The sequence below is a fragment of the Hemicordylus capensis genome, chromosome 1 (genome assembly GCF_027244095.1).
Source record: "Hemicordylus capensis ecotype Gifberg chromosome 1, rHemCap1.1.pri, whole genome shotgun sequence".
Lineage (NCBI taxonomy): Eukaryota > Metazoa > Chordata > Lepidosauria > Squamata > Cordylidae > Hemicordylus > Hemicordylus capensis.
The window spans coordinates 361,933,413-361,956,337 of NC_069657.1; the positions used below are offsets into that span (position 1 = coordinate 361,933,413).

General features: G+C 44.3%; 1 protein-coding gene across 8 annotated transcripts in view; it reads right to left on the reverse strand.

Annotated features, from left to right (window-relative positions):
- Positions 1–14,746: 14,746 nt before the first annotated feature.
- RMND1 (required for meiotic nuclear division 1 homolog) overlaps positions 14,747–22,925 on the reverse strand; it is a 33,869-nt gene continuing 25,690 nt past the window's right edge. For 5 of the 8 annotated variants that reach the window (XR_008315537.1, XR_008315536.1, XR_008315533.1 and 2 more), the window contains exons 12-14: positions 18,186–18,302; positions 16,663–16,852; positions 16,060–16,525 (exon numbers count right to left, since the gene is read on the reverse strand). Coding sequence is in view for 1 of the 8 variants with exons in the window: in XM_053292564.1 (XP_053148539.1) it covers positions 16,493–16,525; positions 18,186–18,302 (150 nt within the window). In the remaining 7 variants the exon portion in view is untranslated. Of the gene's footprint in view, positions 16,526–16,662; positions 16,853–18,185; positions 18,303–22,925 lie in introns of all 8 variants that reach the window. The other 3 variants (XR_008315539.1, XR_008315538.1, XM_053292564.1) reach the window with 2 other exon arrangements.

Below are 22,925 nucleotides of genomic sequence, written 5' to 3' on the forward strand. Positions count from 1 at the left end.
AGCATACTTAAGGACACAGGTCACTGTGTTGACCATAATGCATAACTATACAGATCTGTACATGCATATAGTGATTAGTATGTGTGTAGGGCTTGTGTTATGAGAAAGGTGTATTTGTCCACCTGTGTGAAAGTGGACAAATTTGAATACTTTCTCGCTTTCTAATTTCTATTATATTTTACGGAGTTTTTTTATTATAATGTTGTAACTTATCATAATGTAAAGATGCACGTTAAAGTTGTGTGCATCCACATCAAGGTGGTTTATGGCCCAAGATGAACCTGAGATTCCCACTTTGGCGTGGTTCACACAATTGCACTGGTGTCAGTGGCCCTCACTGAACCTGGATTTGAACAATTGTGTGAGCCAAGCCAAAGACAAGTCAACAAACTCAAGAAGACCAGACGATATACATGTTTAAACTATGTCAACTTTATTAAAGTTTTACCTCCTCTAATCAGCATATCTTCCATCCTAACCTTGAAGTGGAATATTCTCTATGATCATTTGAAGCCAAGAGTTGAGAATATTTTCTTGTCAAATTTGTGAATTCATTCTTCATGGTGTTGAACACTCCTGTGGCTGTTTCTGCAGAAGTAAATCCCACTATCCACTAAATCCTCCCACTGAGGACAGACTAGACAACAATCCCAATAAATCACCAAGACAAAGCAGCAATAGATAAGGTTTAAATTATGTCTGCTTTATTGAACTTTATTGAGGTTTTGGGCTTAGAACCTTCTTAAAGGGTAGCCCTTTTAACTCCTTTTGAGTTGCAAGCCAAGCACAGCAACTCAAAGGGAAGGCAGTGCAGAGAAGACAAAAAATCTGATGGAGAGCAGTCTCTGGCCTCAGGGGGGGAATTCCTTCTCAGCTCCATTATTATTATTGTTATTATTATTATTATTATTTACATTAATATCCAGCTCTTCCTCCAAGGAGCCCAGAGCGGTAACATACTTGAGTTTCTCTTTCACAACAACCCTGTGAAGTAGGTTAGGCTGAGAGAGAAGTGACTGGCCCAGAGTCACCCAGCTAGTTTCATGGCTGAATGGGGATTTGAACTTGGGTCTCCCCAGTCCTAGTCCAGCACTCTAACCACTACACCACACTGGCTCTCCACTACACCACACTGGCTCTCCACTACACCACACTACACCACACTGTATGTAGCAGCCAGCCAAGCCTGCAAGGTTTGGTGGGTTAAAATGGAAGCAAGGACCCCCTACTTCAGGACTCAGGGGCTCCTTTGACTAACCTGACATCCTGCTCCTATGTGGACTTATCTCTTGGCTCCTGACTTCTGCTTGTTACTGGATCTGACTACCATCATGCTGTGTAGACCTGACTTTTCAGCTTCTGTTCCGGGCTTGTAACTTGATCTTGATTGACATCTACCTCCCCTGGTGAGTCCTTGCCATAAGACTATCATTGCCCATCCCTGGAAGACACCATAATATCTGATGACAAATTAAAATCATGAGGGGCGGGGGGAGTGAGATTGGAGAGAAAGAGAAAGGCAGGAGGCATTAATAGACTTTAGAATAAAACCTAATTCTTCCTAAACCATTGGTCTTTATGAGTCTAACTGCTAGGCTTAGAAACTCTGCTAGACTTCCACTTTTACAAGGTTAAACTGTATTAAACTCCTCTTTTTATCACAGGTTAAGAACATAAGAACAGCCCTGCTGGATCAGGCCAAAGGCCTATCTAGTCCAGCATCCTGTTTCCTACAGAAGCCCACCAGATGCTTCTGGGAAGCCCACAGCCAGGAGATGAGGGCATGTCCCCTCTCCTGCTGTTGCATTATGATGCAGAGAACATGCTATAGAGTATTGTGAGGATGGGGGAGGACCTTATTTGACTATGTATTTGACTGTTGATGGCTATATATGGTCAAAAAATGTGGGAAGGAAAATGTGGATTGGGAAGAACAGGGAGCTAGAGAAATATTAATGTAGGAATGTGTGGTCAGTGTTCATATAGGCCCCTTTATCAGCTTCATGAAGAGAGTTCTAATTTCACAAAAGCTTATGCCACAATAAATAACAGCTAGCATGATATAGTGGTTAAAGGGTTGGACTAGGACTGGGGACACCGAAGTTCCAATCTCCATTCAGGCTCAGTATGAAACTCACTGGGTGACTCTGGGCCAGTCACTTCTCTCTCAGCCTCACCTGACTGACAGGGTTGTTGGATAAAATACTCCACTCTAACTGATGTGCATTAGACTTCTAGCTTGATTTGTTCTAGTTTAAGACTTAAGGGGCAGTCTCAAAGTCTTAAATGATGGCCGCAGTTAATATCAGTGCCTTTTCCCCTCTTGGCCCCATTCTGCATCCTTTACTTCCTTGATTTCCCATGCAGTGTAATTCTATGCATGTTTACATTAGATGTCCCACCGAGCTACCCAGAACTTACTTTCAAGTAAATGTGCATTTGTTCATCATCTTAGTCATGGTTTTGCTCCTCATGCTGCTACTTCAGAATCATTGTCCCCCTCCACTTCAGTAAGACCGAATATGCTGCTTTCCTCATAATCTGTACCATCACGCCCCTCACAAAAGCAAGTAAAGCATTCTGCCCTCCCCTCACACCTTATATCATTCAATTATATAGTTGTATATTAACATGATACGAGTGCAAGTTCTGACTAGGAGGCTGAAGACAAACATGGCCTGGACCAGTGTTCCCTAGACGTTGTTGACTACAACTCCCAGAATGCCCAGCTGCAGTGGCTTTTGCTTGTGGATTCTGGGAGTTGTAGTCAACAACATCTGGGAATCCCTGTTTAAGGGAACACTGGTCTGGAGCAAGGTTTTCTCCCCCAACCCCCACACTACCCTCTCTATTCTGTTCATATTTTCCCTCACACCCAGCTAGTAATACACAGGGCAATCCTTATACACTGAGGGCTCCTGGTAGTGATCTATTTTTGTGAAAAGATACTGAAGCTGGCCCTGCTAAAATGAGAGTAAATTTTCATAATAAAATTCCCTGCTAACTGGACAAAGGGGTACCCACAGGATAGCAATTGCCTCTGCAGAGCATTTGTCCCAGGCGATTCTTGTGATTGTGAGCCACTCGGCTCATTCCTTTTGCTGTATGAACCGCTTTCAAAGCTCCTGTTGGAAAGTGGCATATAAATATCGGGCAGCATCCCCAGTTTTGGCAGAGTGGTGCTCCGGTGTGAAATGGGAAGAGAGTTGCATTCAGACAAGGAGTTCTTCTATAATGGACGGAATCTTTGCAATCGTGCAGCTCTCATTCCACGAGCAGAAGGGACTTCTGATGACAGAGTGCAGCTTTGCGAAAGATATGGATGGTGCCCATTCTAAATAATTAACTCTAAATGGAGGTTCCTTCAACTCATACAATAAGAAACATTTTAGTAGGGAACTGAGCCAATCCAAAAGCTTTTGAAATATGTTTAGATGACTGGGTGACACTTTAGCATCTACTTGAGAGCAACACCCCCTCCCCACTTTGAGGCTTCCCAGAAGGAAGGAGAGGAGAGTCAGTTTTGTGGTAGCAAGCATGACTTGACCTCTTAGCTAAGCAGGGTCTGCCCTGGTTGCATATGGATGGGAGACTAGAAGTGTGAGCACTGTAAAATATTCCCCTCATGGGATGGAAAGAGCATCTAGGTTCCAAGTTCCTTCCCTGGCAGCATCTCCAAGATAGGGCTGAGAGAGACACCTGCCTGCAACTTGGGAGAAGCCGCTGCCAGTCTGTGAAGACAATACTGAGCTAGATAGACTAGGGATGTGCATGAACTGGTTCGGAGGCCATGTTGGAGGCCTCCGAACCGGTTCGGAAACGGACCGGTCCAGCGGTCCGGCACTGAGGGGGGGGGTTTCTACCTTTAAGGGTGGGGGGTAGAACTTACCCCTCCAGCCGCTCTTCCCCCTCCGGCGCTGTGTTTTAAATTGAAGTTTTCGGGGCGGCAGCGTTCCTCCCTGCCGCCCCTGCCCCTGTTGTTGCCCAGAAGAAGCAGTAATACAAGCATGCATGCGTGCGTTGCCGGTGCGCGTGCACACAGCGGAAACAGGCACGTGCGCGGCGCAACGCGGGCATGCGTGCTTGTATTACTGCTTCTTCCGGGCAACGACGGGGGCAGGGGTGGCAGGGAGGAACGCTGCTGCCCCGAAAACTTCAATTTAAAACACAGCGCCGGAGGGGGAAGAGCGGCTGGAGGGGTAAGTTCTACCCCCCCGCCCTTAAAGGTAGAAACCCCCCCCTCAGTGCCGGACCGCGCCACGTGGTTCCATGCACACCACTAAGATAGACCAATGGTCTGACTCAGTATATGGCAGCTTCCTAAGGATCTGACTGGCTACTGCTGGATGCTAAACTAGATGGCTCTTTGATCTTGTCCTCTGGGCTGCTCTTACATCTGCTATTGCGTTTGACGTAATATCATACTGCATTTGTAATCATTGCTCCGGCTTGAGACATTCATTGTTTCATATTACAAGTGGGGAAATTTGTTAGCTTTTATCATTTCCACATGAATGAGGTATAAAGTTAGCAGTACTCCAGGATATGGCTTTTGTTTACAGTGATGGATTAATGAGGTAAGTTTTGTAAATGTAATCTAACAGCAGCATACAACAAATTATTTATCCCGTACAGCTAGCTGTATTGTTGAGTGGGACTTGCACACTGTAATGTGTGAAGAGCATGAAAGCTGGAATGCATCCCATGCTTGTTAATATTTGCAGCTGCATGGTTTTGATTTAAGTTGCACAGAAATGGGAATTAGAAATAAAGGAATATGTTGCTTTGAAGTTGTGGTTAATGGGACGGTGGGCTCACATTCTAAAAAGAAACATAAGATAGACACGAGCAACAGTCACTGGAAGTACTGTGCTGGGGTTGGATAGGGCCAGTTAATCTCCCCCTGCTAAATAAAGAGAATCACCATGGTAAAAGGTGCCTCTTTGCCCAGTTAGCAGGGGTAACTGGGCAATGTAGAGTTTTTAACTTTACCACACTTTACACAGGCCTATTTTGCTGATATATAATGGTAGGCCAAAGTTTTGCTGCTTCTGCCCAGAAATGTTTTGCTGCTAATTGTGCTGCTAAGTGATAAACATGTAGTGAAGCAATGGTCAAATTTCAACATGGAGGCAGAAAAACAGATAAACAAGTAACTGCAGGATCCTGTGCATTGACATATTACATACTGTAAAAAGGAGGGGGAGATACAAAATCCCTCCTCTAGCTGTGAGGAGTCCTGGATAGGCTGCCACCATCCACTTTTTTATTTTAGCAGATCCATCCTTCCAGAGGAATATTCTGGGAGAGTAAAGTGGAAAACTCCTCCCTAAAAGAAAGGCTTGAACAGTCTTAGACCTTCAGAACCATGGGACTAGGACAGGACCCAATAAGGAGTGACACTCTTTAACAACAAGGATTTATTAATAATTGGATGATAAGGAAAACTAGAGTCATCAACAATCACTGCTTCCATTCAAGTAAAACCCTTCCCCAAGAACTACAAGAACAATGCAATCAAAAATAAATTCCCTAATGCGTCTAGCTAAACTGGTTCCTATCCTTATTTAATTCCAGGTAAGGAACTTCCAGTTGATTCCCAGCCCAAGGCTGTTAGTCTCTCCTTTTCCTAAAGTAGTTGATGATCAGACCTGCTTCAAAGGCCTCCAGGGAATAACTGAACTCTAACACACCCCACCCCTACTCCTCTATAGGCCGTTGTCCAGTAAACCTTGCCCCTCACTCTAGGTTGGGATATAGGGATTTGATTCTCTCTAACATGCTTCATTATTTGGAGAAGCCCACCCTCCAAGCAGTTGCTCTAATTGAGGCCTAGTCCTCCCTCAAGCCTAATACTATATGCACGTTCTTGGGGTCCTGGTTGTTTAAAATACTAGCAGGTGAGATTAAATCAGAAAGTGATAAACAAATATCAACATTAAAGTTATAAAAGTAATCGTATTAAATGGTACAGGGTCCTCCACAGATTGTCACTGAGTAGTGTTGTTTGGTCCTTCATACCAGCTGAGAAATCTGTCTTGTGGCTTCCAACTTTGAATTGTGTTAAGTTCTGAAATAAAGATTTGTTCTAAGCAAGAGCTGGTCTCTGCCTGGGATCATTTGGAAATCTTTGCCTGGAAGTAGAACCTTACTTCTGATGTGCATGCTTCTCATTGAACCAAGACCAAGCTTGGTGTGAACCATCCATCTATTCATCATTATTTATTTATTTATTTATTAGATGTCTATACTGCCCTTCCAAAATGGCTCAGGGCAGTTCACAGCATGATAAAAACAATTAAAACAAATTAACAATTAAAAACTATTAAAACACAATCAATCAAACAAACAAACAAACAGCTAAAAGCCCTGAAAATCAGGGCAACAATTTAAAACAATTTAAAACAGTTAATCATTTAAAACCCTGGAAGGCCAGGCCAAATAGGTAGGTTTTAAGGGCTCTCCTGAAGGACGGCAATGATCTCAAATTACGAATTTCTGCTGGGAATGCATTCCACAGCCCAGGAGCAGATACAGAGAAGGCCCGCCTCTGTATAGCCACCAGACGAACTGGTGGCAACTGGAGATGGACCTCCTCAGATGATCTTAAGGTGCAGTGGGGATTATGTAAAAGAAGGTGCTCTCTTAGATAACTCGGACCTAAGCCGTTCAGGGCTTTAAAGGAAATAACCAGCACTTTGTATTTTGCCCAGAAACATATCGGCAGCCAGTGTAACTGTTTCAAAACTGGAAAAATATGGTCTCTCCGGGTTGCCCCAGGGGCCAATCTGGCTGCCGCATTCTGAACTAACTGAAGTTTCCGGACTACGTACAAAGGCAGCCCCACGTAGAGCGCATTGCAGTAATCGAGTCGGAAGGTTACCAGCTGATGCACCACTGTTTTGAGGTCATCCTCTCCAAGGAATGGGCGCAACTGTTGAATCAGCCGAAGCTGATAGAAAGCACTCCTGGCCATGGCCTCCACCTGAGATACCAGGGTGAGGCCTGGGTCGAAGAATACTCCCAAGCTGCGCACCTGCTCCTTTTGGGGGAGTGTAACCCCATCCAGCACAGGGAGATCTAACTCATCCCTCAGATTCTGAGTCCCCACAATGAGCACCTCCATCTTGCTTGGATTCAACTTCAATTTGTTCTCCCACATCCAGCCCATTACTGCCTGTAGGCAGGCATTTAGAGAATGAGTGCCATTTCCTGAAGATGAAAAGGAGAAGTAGATTTGGGTGTCATCAGCATACTGATAACACCCAGCACCAAATCTCCTGATGACCTCACCCAGCGGTTTCACGTAGATGTTAAAAAACATTGGTGACAGAATGGAGCCCTGGGGGACTCCATATAACAGCTCCTGTTTTGAGGAGCAACTGTCGCCAAGCTTCACCATCTGGAATCTACCCGAGAGATAGGAACGGAACCACTGCAAAGCAGTGCTCCCTATCCCCAACTCCCCCAGGCGATCCAGAAGGATACCATGGTCGATGGTATCAAACACCGCTGAGAGATCCAGAAGAACCAGCAGAGTCACACTCCCTCTGTCAATTCCCCGGTAAAGGTAATCCATCAGGCCAACCAAGGCTGTCTCAACCCCATAGCCAGCCCTAAAGCCAGTTTGAAATGGATCTAGATAATCAGTTTCCTCTAAGACTGCCTGGAGCTAGTCGGCCACCACCCTCCCAATCACTTTGCCCAGCCAAGGGAGATTGGAGATTGGCCTGTAACTGTCCATCACTAAGGGATCCAGAGAAGGCTTCTTTAGGAGTGGTCTAATCAATGCCTCCTTCAAACAAGGAGGCACCCTACGCTCCCTCAGTGATGCGTTCATGATATTAACTAGGCCATCTCCAACAATCTCCCTGCTAGATAGAAGCAGCCAAGTCGGGCAAGGATCCAGAGAGCAGGTGGTAGGCCTCACTGCCCCAAACAGCTTGTCCACATCCTCAGGAGTCACAGATTGAAACTGATCCAATCTAATACTGCAAGAGGGATTGCTGGACACCTCCTCCATAGATCCTGCAAAAACAGTGGAGTCCAAGTCGGCCCGAATACAGGAGATCTTGTTTGCAAAAAACCCATTAAAGGTACACCACATCAGAACGACCCCGGGGACTGATTTGAAGTAGATGGAACAGAAATCAAACTCCTCACAACCCGGGATAGCTCCGCTGAGCGCGAACCTGCAGCCACAATGCACTCAGACCAAAAACTCTTTTTTGCTGCACGCACCGCGACCGCATAACTCTTCAAATGGGTCACATGCTGTATCCTGTCAGATTCAAACCGAGTTCTCCTCCACTTGCGTTCTAGTCACCTACCCAACCGCTTCAGCCCCCGCAACTCCTCAGTATACCAAGGGGCCGTTTTTGCAGCAGGTCGGAAGGGACGCTTAGGAGCAATCATATCTACTGCCCTGATGAGCTCCCTGTTCCAGGTTCCCACCAGGACATCGACAGAATCACCGGCCGCACCAACGTCAAAATTCTTCAAGGCCTTTTGAAATCTCACCGGGTCCAGCAGCCTTTTTGGACGGACCATCTGAATAGGTCCACCACCCCTGCAGGGGTGGATTGCGGCTGTGAGACCAACCTTAACCAGGTCGTGGTCCGTCCATGACAATGGGGAAACGACAGGATCCACCACCCATGGAACACCCTCCTGATCCGAACAAAAGACCAAACCAAGTGTGTGGCTGGCAACATGAGTTGGTTCATAAACTAATTGGGATAGGCCCATAGTTGTCATGGCCGCTATGAACTCCTGGGCCGCACCAGACAAGCCAGCCCCAAAGTGGATATTGAAGTCCCCCAGCATTAAAAGTCTAGGAGACTCCAACACCAACTCCACAACCAGCTCTGTCAGCTCAGTTACGGAGTTGGTTGGGCAGCGGGGTGGACGGTACACCAACAGAATCCCCAATCTATCCCTAGTTCCCAGCCACAAAAATATGCTCTCGATATAAGTCAGCTGTCTCACAGGGGCCATTTGAAACAAATTTATTTCTTCTACACTATTACTACTACTACTACTACTACTACTACCACTACTACAAATACTGCCGCCACCACTTCTATGCTGCTTTATGATGGAAAAGTTCTGAAAGCACTTTAAACTGAAAAATAATAAAAGTGGCTCCTTATTCCCAAGGGGCTCACAGTCTAAGAAGAAACACAAGTGAGATTCACTTTTAAGTGGAGCAAAGATTCAACCTGAGACCACTGTCATCCAAAACTTTAATGATTATAGTTGTTTACCACTTTCTGCCTAGAGATAGGATGAAAAATATAGATTTTCTTGTTTAGGATTAGTAAAATGCTTTTAAGTCAAGGTTCCCTAAATATTTTAGTTGCTTTTTACTAATTGTAAGAAACAACTTTAACAATAATTGCATTTCCTTTATACTAGATATACACAAGTCATTCTCTGACTAGCTTCAGATCCCTCCATCTTCCTGAGCAAACAAAATAAACTGATATGCTCAGAGGTGCCATTCTGCACGGACCACTGGGCACAAGTCGGGTGACCTGCTGCCTCTGGAGCCCCCAAATGCAGCACCCACCACCACCCACCAAGCAGGCATCTCTCAGTCGGACACCACCAGGAGGCCAAGAGTGACTCTTGCCCAGGGGCAGCGCCGGGGTGGGGGCTGCAGCCACAGCATGCCTACATGACTCACTGGTTCCCAGTTTCCTGCTGCTGTTTCTTCTCGCCACCACCCACAACTACTGAAGAGATGACATTCTTTCCTAGTCTAGGGTTGATACCCGCTGCTGCTGTGTTTCTCCCCTTGGCAGGTGTGGGCAGCAAGGTGGGGTGGAGAAACATGGTGGGCAGCAGGAAACATCCTCAACACAACAAGTAGGGATGAAGGCATCGCTTCACTGGGTGGCAGGAGAAAGCCACAGCTGTGGCTGGAAGCCTGCACACTGGCTGCGGGGTGGAAAATTTACAGATTTCCACCACTGCATTTCTCTCCCATTGCATGCAGTGGCAGCATTCTTCTGGAACCTGTCTGGTTCTGGTTCCTGCTGCCACCAATTTTCTCTCCCCCCCGCCCCAGCCTATCCAAGTCTTTCTTCTGGCTTGTACTGTGTTTCTTTCCCCCCACTCTGTGCCTTTGCTGGGGCTAGTTCCTTCTTGCTCCTTCTGCCAGGCTCCAGACAGAGGAGAGAGTGGCTGGAGTGTCCATTCATAAATTGGTATCTGCAAGCCAGTGGAAAGTATCTTATTTGGAATTCCTTCTTTTAAGAGGGGGAAAGAAAATCTGTTTCACCCATTCCCTGAGTGTATTCTGGTGTAAAAAGAAGTGCATTCAGCTAATATAAGTGGCAGAATTGAATCTGGGTTGGTCACTTCTATTTAAATATTGGCAGAAATAATGATGGTAAATGCCTCCGTTTTCACAAAAACATGGGGATTGCAATATTCATGGTTCTTGTGGGATGATATAATGGTATTATATATGATATAATGGTATGACACAATCAATCCAATCAATTCCTTTATTACGATCACAGACCAACACAAGGTATGACACACTATAATTGTATCACAATGAAGTTTGGATAACAGCATAACAAGGGGCTAAAGACAGAAGGGAATGAAAAAAAAGTTCTTGCTTATCCCCCGCTAAGATGGCCACACACATAAATGATTTTTATTATCTGGTTATTTATGATTTATGTTGTAAGGTGCTCTGAAAACTATATAGCTGGTGGAAAAGCAGGAAACAAATGTCCCTCTGAGAGGTGCTTTCATCATCTCTAATTGTGCTGTGCATATCCAGGTGGGTCTTGAGAGCAGTGCGGGGGGGGGTGTGTGTGCTTATCTTGAAAAGGGGCTTCTGGCCAGCCCATCAGGTCCAGGGTCCAGAATTACCAAGCTGCACTTCTGGTTGTGCTTAGGCATATATACATCCACCAAATCAAGAAACACAACAACATGTGAAAGATAAGAGACATTTGTTTCAGTCTGTGTAAAACCTTTAGTTATCTGAAGATCATGGGGATAAAAAAGGATATTCAGAAGTTGTTCTTTCAGAAACCAGCTCAAGAAAGAAACTTGATTGTAGTATTTAAGGATAACACTTCATATTTAAGTGACATGATGGGGATTTCATTTGGCTAATTTTGTCCAGGGTTACAGATACTATGTGATGTTACAAGTACTGAAGAATTCAGTGGCTGATAACTAGCGCTGCCTTCTGAGACCAGGAGAGCTGGTCTTGTGGTAGCAAGCATTAATTGTCCCCTTTGCTAAGCAGGGTCTACCCTGATTTGCATTTGAATGGGAGACTACATGTGTGAGTACTGTAAGATATCCCCCATAGGGGATGGGGCTGCTCTGGGAAGAGCACCTGCATGTTTCCATTTAGGTTTCAAGTTCCATCCCTGGCATCTCCAGGACAGGGCTGAATGAGAGTCCTGCTTGCTTCCTTGGAGAAGCTGCTGCCAGCCTGTGTAAACAATACTGTACCAGAAGGACCAATGGACTGACTCAGTATAAGGTAGGGATGTGCATGGAACTGGTTCGGAGGCCCTTTATGGGGGTCTGAACCGGTTCAAAAGACGGGCAGTTCGGCTGGTTCTAAGGTGTGGGGTGGGACTGGGGAGGGTGCTTCCCCCCCCACCGCCCCCGTGTTTCCTCTGCCAGCACTGTTCACAAAAATGGTCCCACTGGGGCAGCAGCATACCTCCTTGCCACCCTGGTATGTTGTGGACCAGAAGTGGCCGCTGCGTGTGCACGTGTTGTGACGTGCACGTGAGCGAATATGACGTGCGCATGCACAGCAACCACTTCCAGTCTGCAATGTACCGAGGTGTGGGGGAAATGCGGGGGTGGGTGGGTGGGTAAGAGCACCCTTCCAAGTCCTTAAAGTCCCCCCCCCACCTTCAAACCGGCAGTTGTCGGTTCCATGCACATCCCTAGTATAAGGCAGCTTCCTATGTTCCAATAGGAGTGTGTCAGGAAGAAGCACCTGCACACTGTAGAGCTTTCCCACTGAACATTCCTCAGGCATGCAGTTGGGGAGCAAATTTTGACTATTCATTTGGGCTCCAGAAGTGCCCCATGCCAAGCACCCAAAATTGTTTTCTAAGGGTTGCAGGGTTCCTCAGGGGAATATTTTTGGGCACGTCTGGAGCCAGAGTAAATTGTAGAAACATACTCCCCCTGCTGTAAGCCCAGAGGAGCAGCATGGGTCTCCCTGACACAGGCATGTCTTCCTAGTATGCTACCAGAAGGCTGTGCTGGACGGCAGCCAGTGTTATAAGGTTTAATTAAATATTCAGATATACTATGATCTATAAGCACAGATTCACTGTGATGAGCTGGAGGCAGACACTGTTTTGACACTCGCATGCATGCCCACCCACTCAGTGTTGAGAGCAATTTGAAAGAGGGATTTGTTGGGAGTGTGTAGACTCCTCACTGTTGCCTCAACAACAGGTGTTGTAGGATTTTTGGTATTCTCCTGTTTATGGCGAAGGCCAATTCTCTTTGGAGAAGAAACTGTACATCCTGCTAACAAACCCTTAAAACAATAAAACGTTGGTGCTTTCCCTAAGTATTTTGTTTTTCCTTGTTGTCTCAGCTCGGAAGAACGAAGATGTGGTTAGCTATCCTGTGGGGTGGTTTGCTGTTACCTCCCTAGAACTAGTTCAAACAAGTCATTTCCCCACCCCTTCCACTGTGGGGCTCCTTGGAAAGCCATGCCTCATGGCTGGCTGAGGGACTCTAGGCAACAGTGTGGGTAGCTGAAGGAGGAATTCCCAGAAAGCAGGCGGATTCTACTCCCCTGCAGCCACCTGTGCCCTCAGGAAAAGCTTAGTAGGCGGCAGGGAAGAGGAAAGGGAGGTAAGAAATCTTGTGTTGAGTTTTGCTGTGGATGTTACCTGCTATATTTTATTGTTTGAATAAAACTAAGGCAGCTATACTTTTGTTTCATAAAATTGCACTGCTTGCTATACTGCTGAGTTACTGAAATGCATTTTGTATTTAAAAGTAGAAAAATTAGCTTAAATTTAAGAAAGTAACAATTATCTATTTCAATCTATCCCACCATACCATTTCCCATGGTTTCAAGGTTTCCAAAAAGTTCACATCTCTAGCTTGATCACAGGCTGTAGCCCCCTTGCTGTCCCAGAACTAGTTTCGAATGTTCCTCTACATATTATGTACTTTCTCCTCTTAAACGGTGGCTCATGGGAATACCACACCGAATTAGGACAACTGTACCTAAATACACTTAATACATCTGAAGCAAGAACCTTGTGATGAGATGTATGTAAAAGTAGCCATGTTTAACATTTGTATAAGACAAAGCCTTCCAAGCTATTTTGTGCCTCTCTGAAAAGCCTCTGAGAGTACAGAGGGTATAGCCTCAGCACTGATTGCCAGTGGTGGGGACAGGGAAGTCTTAACTTGATGCTGCTACTGTTCATAGCCCATTCACATGTTATGTTCAGCACATGTGTAACTATATACATGTACAGTTCACACATGCTCAAGTGTACAGTAGTATACTTTATCTGTACCATGTACTTGAGGGACATATACCCAGGTTCAGTAAAATGAACTAGCTTAACCCACGCAGAGCATCTGCACGCTAGTATTTGATTGCCCCCCTCACCTCAGAGATCTCTCCACCTTCACTTGAGCCATACTCCCGCTCCTCCTCCAGCCTGGTGGCTTCCAACCCCCTCACCCCTCTTGGTCACTTCTCCAACCCCCTCACCCCTCTTGGTCGCAGCTGCAGCGTTGCTGGCACCTATTGGCCAAGCTGCAGCCCACTATACCCAGAGACCTCCCTCACCCTGTTCCTCCCAGCAGCAGCAGTGGTTGACTGGGCCCTTCCTTGCTGCCACCACCATGGCTGCTCATTCCCCTCAGGCCACTGAGAGGCCTGTACCCAGCCCTTGCCTGCCTCCCTCCGCCAATGGCCTCGGTAGTCTCGAACAGCAGCAGTGGTTCACTGGGCCCTTCCTTGCTGCCAATAGGCACCACTATGCCAGCTCATTCCCCTCAGGCCACTGACAGGCTCAGGCCCGTCCATCGCCTTTCTCTCCCACCCCACGGTCCCTCGCTTTTTCTCTTCCCCTCCCTTCTTTGTCTCTTTCCTCCACTCGCTCTTCCCCTCTGTCTTTCTCCTCCTCTCCCTTTTTCTCTCCCCCCCCCGCCTTCCTGAGTTAACAGATCTTGTTCATCTTGTTTCCTCATCTAATTCACACAGTGGCAGCCTCCTTCTCCTGAAGAACCTCTTTCCTCCCTCACGACCCCTCTCTTTGCAGACCCCTGCCCACTATCCTTTTATATACTGTATATATAGATTACTCTCCTCTACAATCAAGAACATCTTCCAGCCAGTAATAGTTGCATTCCAACTGACCGTAACCATCACAGACTCCTCCTCCCTATCTACATATGGAGTCCCCACTGCCCAATCACCATGGTGCGTCTGCTTACAAACTCTCACGAGAGCTGCCACACACGGAATTAGCCACAGGAATGCCTTAGAAATTTATATATATAGAAGATTACAAAAGCATGTATATATGTACAGACATGTGAATGCATGTACAGCATGTTTGAATAGGGTTTCTATTTAAACATTGCAGCAGGGATACCTTGCCATGGGAATGGTGTTTTGGGTGGGTATGTCTTTTGCTTTGAATATTAATTCCTGAACATGCCTTATACATGCAGTTCCACAGTAGGTCAGACAGCACAATTGCAGTTGGTTTAATGCATTTTTATTTCTTTCATCTCTAAGAATGAACTGCAACAAGCATGATGCCATTATATAAATCTGTGGAGCAGTCCCCTTTGGAGTACTGTGAGTTCTGGTCATCTTATCTCAAAAAATGAAACATATAAAGTGATAAAGGGTACCTTTCTATGAGAAAAGACTATGTAATTATTGTAATATCTTGTTTCCAAATGAAAACACTTGCACTATGGAAGTATCTGTATATTATATAAAGGTAGAGGGAGAAGTGTATGAAATTTTATAACTAATTCAATTTTTCATTCTGCCTGGAACAAAACATGAAGAATGAACAATTATTGAAGGCAGATAGAATTTGTTCCCCTTTCATATTAGGCCTTAGACATCAAAGGAGGAGCTGTAATACATAACCACCAGCTAAGATGGTATTCATTAGTTTGGGTAGGAAAGGACTAGAGAACAATGTTTCACTTCTCTCAGCTACTACTTGTAATGGTTACACACAAACTCCATGCCCAGAGGCAGCTTGCTGGGGACAAAACAGTACATAGTCATTGCTTTCATATCCACCTATGAGTTTATGTACTACTTGACCTTGGTCTTTTCTAGTAAGAGAATTCTTGTATCCTTGCTTTAATTGTTATTAAATTAATCAGAAATAATTCAAGTAGGACCAATTCCTGTGTGAGTCAGCTACTCTGTTTATCACTTGAACTGAAGTTTTTGGTAATTCCACTTTTGTCCATAGTCTAGGTGAAGCAGCTACGTCTTTGTGCTTTTTGTTGTTGTTGAAAGAAGCAGTTTGTACTTGAGGGTAAGATGATAAGTATAGGAAAAATGAGACTCTCAGAACCTTCTCATCTCCCTTATCCAACAGTTTCCTAGGGAATAGTCTCTTGAATATCTCATGGCTCAGAGATGGTGTTTTTCTCCCTCCCTTTCAACATCCTCAAAAGAACCTCTTGGGCTTCAGTAAGCACTTATTTTGAACTTTTTAATGGGACATGAGTTTAGAGATTTAGTTCTCATTTGAACCACTTCTTGGTCTGGGTTCAGTTAGAAAACCTGCTTCTGGCTCAGTCTGAGAATCAGTTTATACACTCAACAGAATATATAGAAATGTTCTTCCTGGAGTTTTGCTACTTCAGGCTGAAGATGAGGGAGTTAATGCGAATGCTTGAATGTTTCAGGAACTCATACATACACATATCAGAGAGAAGGGTCCAGCCTCCCCTTCACCCCAGCATGCTATTTTCCTGTGTACAACCTACATCCACCCCTGCTGTGTACAATCTAGGAAAAACTTCACTTGATTCTAAAGATCATGATCACACAAAGTGTACCCCTTTAATGAGGCACAATTTTCATAAGATCAAACTTTGAATTTGGCACAGATTGTACTGGGTCACTGGGAATCCCTTTAGCATAGCAGATGAAACTCCAGGTGGGATGCACCCTTGGTAAACCAGTCTCATAATCTTCTTTAAAAAAAAAAAAAGAATTTAAAATATCCTAAACAAAAACTGATTTATTCTAAACCATGATTTCCTAGACACAACAGCCACTGATTTAAACTTTAGCCTAACATCAATGACTTAAAACTTTTCATAAGCAGCAAGAGTCTGGGCATTTTATTGTGACAGTTACTGCACTATCCCAAAGTGTGAAGAATAAAGCTGAAATCCAAACAAAATTGTTAGAATGGTCTCCACAGTCTTGTCACCCATACTTCACAGTTGTCATTCACTATAGTTCTCAGAAAATCACTCTGCCAAGCTCAAACATGACCTGTAAAACAAAACATAATGTTACTACTAAATAGTTTTCAAACTGCACGTTCTTTGTTGGCAATGAAAGCCAACCATATACTAAACTATTCCTTATAGTAATGTTTTGACCCCTAAATTTCCGAACAGGTCTCCTACCTGACCATTTGCTCAGGATGCAGAGATCAACACACAAGGAGGTATTCCAAGATTTTTAAATGTTATTTATAGGAAAATAGCAGGAGCATCTTCCCACTTCCCTTGCTCCACCAGATACACAGTAAAGGAAGGAGACTGGTGACAATACCAAGGAAGAGGTGGCATTGACTTCTGCCAAGTCACTCGACTTCTGTTTTGAATTGGAAGGAGGGAAGAGAATGAAAAATCCTTTAACTAGCCTTGAAACAGTGTGTTGAGGCAGAGAAGAGAAATATCCTGAATGAATACTGAAGCAGATTTGACAGTATCTGGGACAGAGAAGTCAACCTTGCAAGCCTTTTTCTTGAGCAAGCCCTCCAACAGAGATGCACATCCGATAGGGATGTACATGAACCATGGTTCGAGCACAGTTCGGGAGTGGGGCCCGGGAGCCTTAAGAAAGAGGAACCGCCACCCCATTCCACTTCATGCCGGGAAATTTTCCTACTCTCATTATTTGCAAAAGAAAAGCACCTGCAACTTTTAAATAAAGAAGGAAGAGACATTCCCTTCTGGTTTTTCCCAAGACACAAATAAATCTGTCATAAGTAACTGTGCCACAGGCATCCAGACAGTGCCCATTTTGTTAGAGGCATGCCTAATATAGCTGACAGACAATTTTTCCAAACTGGTAGTGACATTGCCATCCAGCATGGATCGGAGTTTTGGACTTGAACTGACTCAACTCCTGGACTGGTCTATTTTTGCTTTGTATGGACTATGCTTAAGCTTATGGCGAGAAGAGTTGCTTCACCCTTTGGGGTCAAGCTGAATCAAGCTTTTGATGATTTATATACTCTGCATTGTAGCAGGAAGAGTCTCCGCAGCTCCAGCTGCATCAGAGACCCTTTAGGAAGCAGCAGAGGCAATTTGTGCCAAAAGAGAAGTCTTACAACTCTGACGATGCTTCAGAGCCACCATGTTGTTCTTTGAGGCCTATTCTCAAAGAACCATACAGATGTGGAAGTGATGACCAAGGTGTCTCTTTGCTGAGACTGCACGGCCAGTTTTCAACTGACCCCAAGGGGCTATGCAACAAGCTACAGCTTGGTTAGCCGCTTCACTGAGACTAAGACAGAAGCCCCACCTGACACCGAGAAATGTGAGAAGGCCATCTGCCTTTCCTGCAGAAGAGGAAGAAGGCAGAGAAACATGAACAGAGTTTCCTTATGTAACATAGCACTCTATTCCTAGACCTTATCAACATTTTTTCTCCAAAGTGGTCTGTCGCATACCTAATAACATGGAATTATCAGACATGCTTCAGGGAACTTGCTAACATATTCTGGATAATATTTGGAAAGGATATATAGATTGTACTCATGATGAAGAACAAGAGTCCAAACAGTGTAATGTTTTTATATTACTTGTAAACGGCTTTGATGGGTGGTATAGAAATGCCCCAGTACACTTTTGGCATTCATCATTAAACCAGTGATTATGTTTTTCTGACACAGCACTGAAGGAAATTGTTGCAGACTAACCTCTATGGTGATCAGTACCACAATCATCCACTCCAAGCGCAGGGCATGTTTTTCACTCAAGTGATTTCGCATCAGGTCTGTCAGCTCTGTGCAGTGCTGAAGCTTTTCATTCACCACCTACAGTAACAGAAGAACGGACTTATCACAGGAGCCTGGGTAAACGATTTGTTAAGAATATAATAAGAACCCTGCTGGGCCCAAGGCCCATCTAGTCCAACATCCTGTTTCACACCATGGCCCACCAGATGCCTCTGAGAAGCCCAAAGGCAAAAGCTGAGGTCATGCCTTCTCTCCTACTGCTACACCCCTGCAACTGGTATTTAGAGGCATCTTGCCTCAGAGACTGGAGGTGGCCTATAGTCCGCAGACTAGCAGCCACTGTCCTTCATGAATTTATCTAAACTCCTCTTAAAGCCAGCCAGGATGGTGACTGTTACCACATCTTGTGGCAAAGAATTCCATAGGTTGATTATACATTGTGTGAAAAAGTATTTCTTTTTGTTGGCTCTAAATTTCTTGGCAATCAGTTTCATGGGATGCTCCCTGATTCTAGTGTTGTGGGAGAGAAATTTTTTTTTTAAAATCAACTTCCTCCACACCATGCATGCTTTCATAGACCTCTATCATGTCCCCCCTCAGTAGTCTTTTTTCTAAACTAAAAATGGAACATTGCCTGAATTACCTAAAAGGGCTTAATAAACTCTCTAGGAGTCTGAGAGATGATTCAGTGCTAGATCTGTTGACCAGTCTAGTTTACAAAACACTGGGCTGTATCCTAAGCACTGCAAGCTTGACTGGACTTGTGCACAGGAGCTTCCTCTTCTCACTTGAACAGCTCCCTGAGCCTCCCAAAAAGCCTCTCCTGGGGGGTCAGGGGACTTTTGGGAACAGTGGGAGCAGAAAATTCCCGGAAGGGATACAAGCACATCCATGAGTGGAGCTTCCAAGCAGTTTCCAAGGATCTCCCCTCCACGGCAGCCCTCCTGTGCCACTAATCATGCCATTCCCAAAGCTCCCCCAATTCCCAGGAGCAGCTTTTAAGGTGGCCCATGGCTCTGCTCTAAAGAGGAAGGAGAAGGAAAAATTGCTTGAGCAAATGCTGTTTTGTTTGTGCTACTTGAGATACAAACCACACTAACTACAACAATAATTTATATACCGCTTTTCAACAAAAGCTTCCAAAGCAGTTTACACAGAGAAATAATAAATAAGATAAAATAAGATGGCTCCCTGTCCCCAAAGGGCTCACAATCTAAAAGGAAACATAAGATTGACACCAGCAGCAGTCACTGGAGGAGTACTGTGCTGGGGATGGATAGGGCCAGTTGCTCTCCCCCTGTGAAATAAAGAGCATCACCACATTAAAAAGGTGCCTCTTTGCCCAGTTAGTAGGGGTATTTTAACAGTAACAGGGGTTTGCCCAGTTACTCAGGACTAGAGTAAGTTATGTGTTTGTTATAAAAACCAATACTTCTATTAGGTATCAGTTACTAGAATTTAACTTTTAACCCATGCCTGAACAAAAGGTATGCTTCACTGGTAATCTGGTGTAGGGGCTAAATGTACACCAACCTGGATAGGTTGCCTTGAACATGGATACCCACTGCACAGAAAATAAAAATTAAAGAAATAATTTAAAAATCTTGTATAACTATTTCCCTTTGGCAGTACAGGAAAAAATAATTGGAACAATTGTGATTTTTTTTTTTTGAAAATGCAACACACAGATACATGTTAATTTCAGTTTCATATTCAGTGCAATGGGGTTAAAATGACCCCAACACTAATTACAAGGAAGTGGGGGCATGAGCTACCACTGAGCATTTGATTCTGGTAAGGCTGAGTCCTTCCATGAATCATTCATCTTCAGGTTCCTTAAAAAATGTTCATAAGATAGTGGATAAATACTGACCTCTTTGTTTTATCCACTCCAGAGGGATGTTGTACATTCCTCTAGGGATTAAGTCAGCTGTTTATATGGGTGCTGGAGGAAAGTTTGGACTACAGTACTATAATGTAGGCTTACTGGAGTCTCATGGAAGCTCTATTTTAAAAAACCAAGTAGCAGCCCAACAGGCATCTGTGACAGAGACTCACTAGTGCAAGACTGGTACAGTTTTGCCAGTGTGCACGCAGTCATGGAGCCACACCCATCAGCAGAAACAGTAACCAACATCATACTGTCACAAATCCTTGCAATGACAAGTTAAATTCCATTTTTTAAAGACAGAAGAAATGGTTGAGTAGGAAGGACTAGACATACTGTGGAAGACGGAATGAGTATGCAAAATAAGCTTGCTTTTTCATTGGAAAATCAATGAAACATGAGAACACTAAGAGTAAACAAAATCTACCATATACAGGAATAACATTTCTATACAAAATGGAAGAAAATGGAAGACTACTAGCTACACAGTAATACTTTCAAAATAAACCAGTGCTACATTGGGTCAAAAATCAAAGGACGTTAACAATATTACTATACTATTTTTATTTTAAAAGGAAAGACATTTAAGAGAATACACACACAATACGAGCGGTTTGAAATAAGCTGAACAAACTGGGCATGTGTAACCAACTGCTCATCTCCATCTTGGCTCAATAATTCCTGATACTTCCACTCTATTCCAAGTGCTCAGAATGGGGGACATTCCTCCCTTTTGCCAATGACTGAATCAATCTCTTTTGCCTTTTGTTATTGAAGGGAAAGAGCCATCAAGGTAGAGTCTTAATCTCTTTTTCACAATAGGTAACCAGCTCAAACCAGACTTCCCTTTAGACATGCAAGTTAAGACCCATTAAGGAGGAGGGGCATTAAGTTCGGAGGGAAATCCTTCCAAGAGCAGTACTGCATCAGAGATACAGGCTCTCTTATTACTGGATCCCAAAGCTCTCTCTCTCTCTGGCAGAGTGGAAAAGCCTTCTCCTGCTTAAATCACTATTACTAGGGGCCAAGAGCCTAGCCATTTTGTCACTTGTTGCCAAGTCACCATCTTCTGCTGGTGTCCAGAAATGGAGATGCTGCAGAAATTAATGTTCTGTCAGCCAGGGGCCCACTTACTTGCTGAACTCAGGTAAAACTAGTTTTAGTTAGTTGGTTAATGTTTTTGTATTTTCTTTTGAATTACTGTGTGCCTTTCTTTAGTTCCATTTCCCCCCCAATTACATATTCAGTGTGCAACTCTTATTTTCTTAATAAATTTCATATAATTAGTGACTTCAGTCCAGTTTTAAAAGGTTCTGGAGGATTATTTACAACCATGTGCCTTGTAAGGTCATTTGAGCTACCAAATACTTTGTTTCTAGGAATACCCATTGTTGTCTAGAGCTGGGTTCTGTGGACCCTGGCTGTACAGTGCCCATTAAATCCCAAACCAGACAGTTTTAAGGTTGCTGAAGCAGTGTCTGAGCCTGGTCCATGGCTTTAGATCAGTCTTCAACTGTGTGTTAAACACAGCCAGTTCATGTTGCAGGAATATAGAACTAAGAGCAATTCACTGAAAAACTGCTCACGAGAGCAGGGGAGCCCTCTGGAATGCAGTGTGTTTCAGCACAGGAGGCTGCAGTGAAGGTGGGGAGAGAGGGTACAGTGATAGGATTGGGGGGAATTGGCTAATCCCCTTCAAGTGAAGTATCTTTCAAACATGCACACGACACTAGATCAAAGCCAATGTCCTTGAACCTCCTGTTCATTCATACTGAAAGATTGGTACATATAAAGGAACTTTAACACTTCCAGAAAATACTCAAGCTTTGTCAGATCTCTGGACAAATGAAATTCAAGGCTTCAGGTCTTCTACCAAGAAAGCCTTTCTATGTGCTCTTGGTAATTCAAGTTGGTGCTTGAAGAGCACCATCAAGGGAACACATTAAGCTAAATGTAGGAACTAATGGGATAGAGGGAAGGATGCAATCTTTCAGGTAGATTGGGCTTCAAGCCATACAAGGCTAGGAAGCCAGGCCAAGGACTACAAGTTGTGCCCATAATGTTTGAGAAGCCAACATAAACACGGGTGTATGGGATAATATTCACATGATCCTAGCAGAAGACAGGCCACCAAATTCTGCTTCAGCAGGTGCTTTCCAAGTTTACATAAAGGCTATTTTTGTATTTCAGTAGTCCTGTAGGAAATATTGTAAGCACTAGGCTTTTACTGTGATTCCATGTGATGTTGCAGAGCTTTGGGCTTGCACACTCCACTCCCCCCCCCACCCCCCAATGTGAAGAGATGAAGGGTTCAACTTCTGATCCTAGTAGAATCCTACAAACAAGCCAAAAATTGCTAGATTCAGATGTCACCGTGAATCCTGGCTCGTTTTCAACCAGGATCAGAAATAAAATCATTTTCCCCTTGCAAAGGGTGGAAAATGTGCAATAGGGTACATAACATGGAACAACAATTTAATCCTGGTTCCATGTGATGTCTGAAAAGCACTATAATCTTGTAAAAGCTTCAGTTTTTAATCCTAGGCAGACTTAGCTGTTGTGCCAGGCCATGTTTACACAGGATAGCATCCAGACTAAAGGTAAAGTGTGCCGTCAAGTTGATTTCGACTCCTGGTGCTCACAGAGCCCTGTGGTTTTCTTTTGGTAGAATACAGAAGGGGTTTACCATTGCCACCTCCCACGCAGTATGAGATGATGCCTTTCAGCATCTTCCTATATTGCTGCTGCCCGATATAGTACCAGTGGGGATTCGAAGCGGCAACCTTCTGCTTGTTAGTCAAGCATTTCCCTGC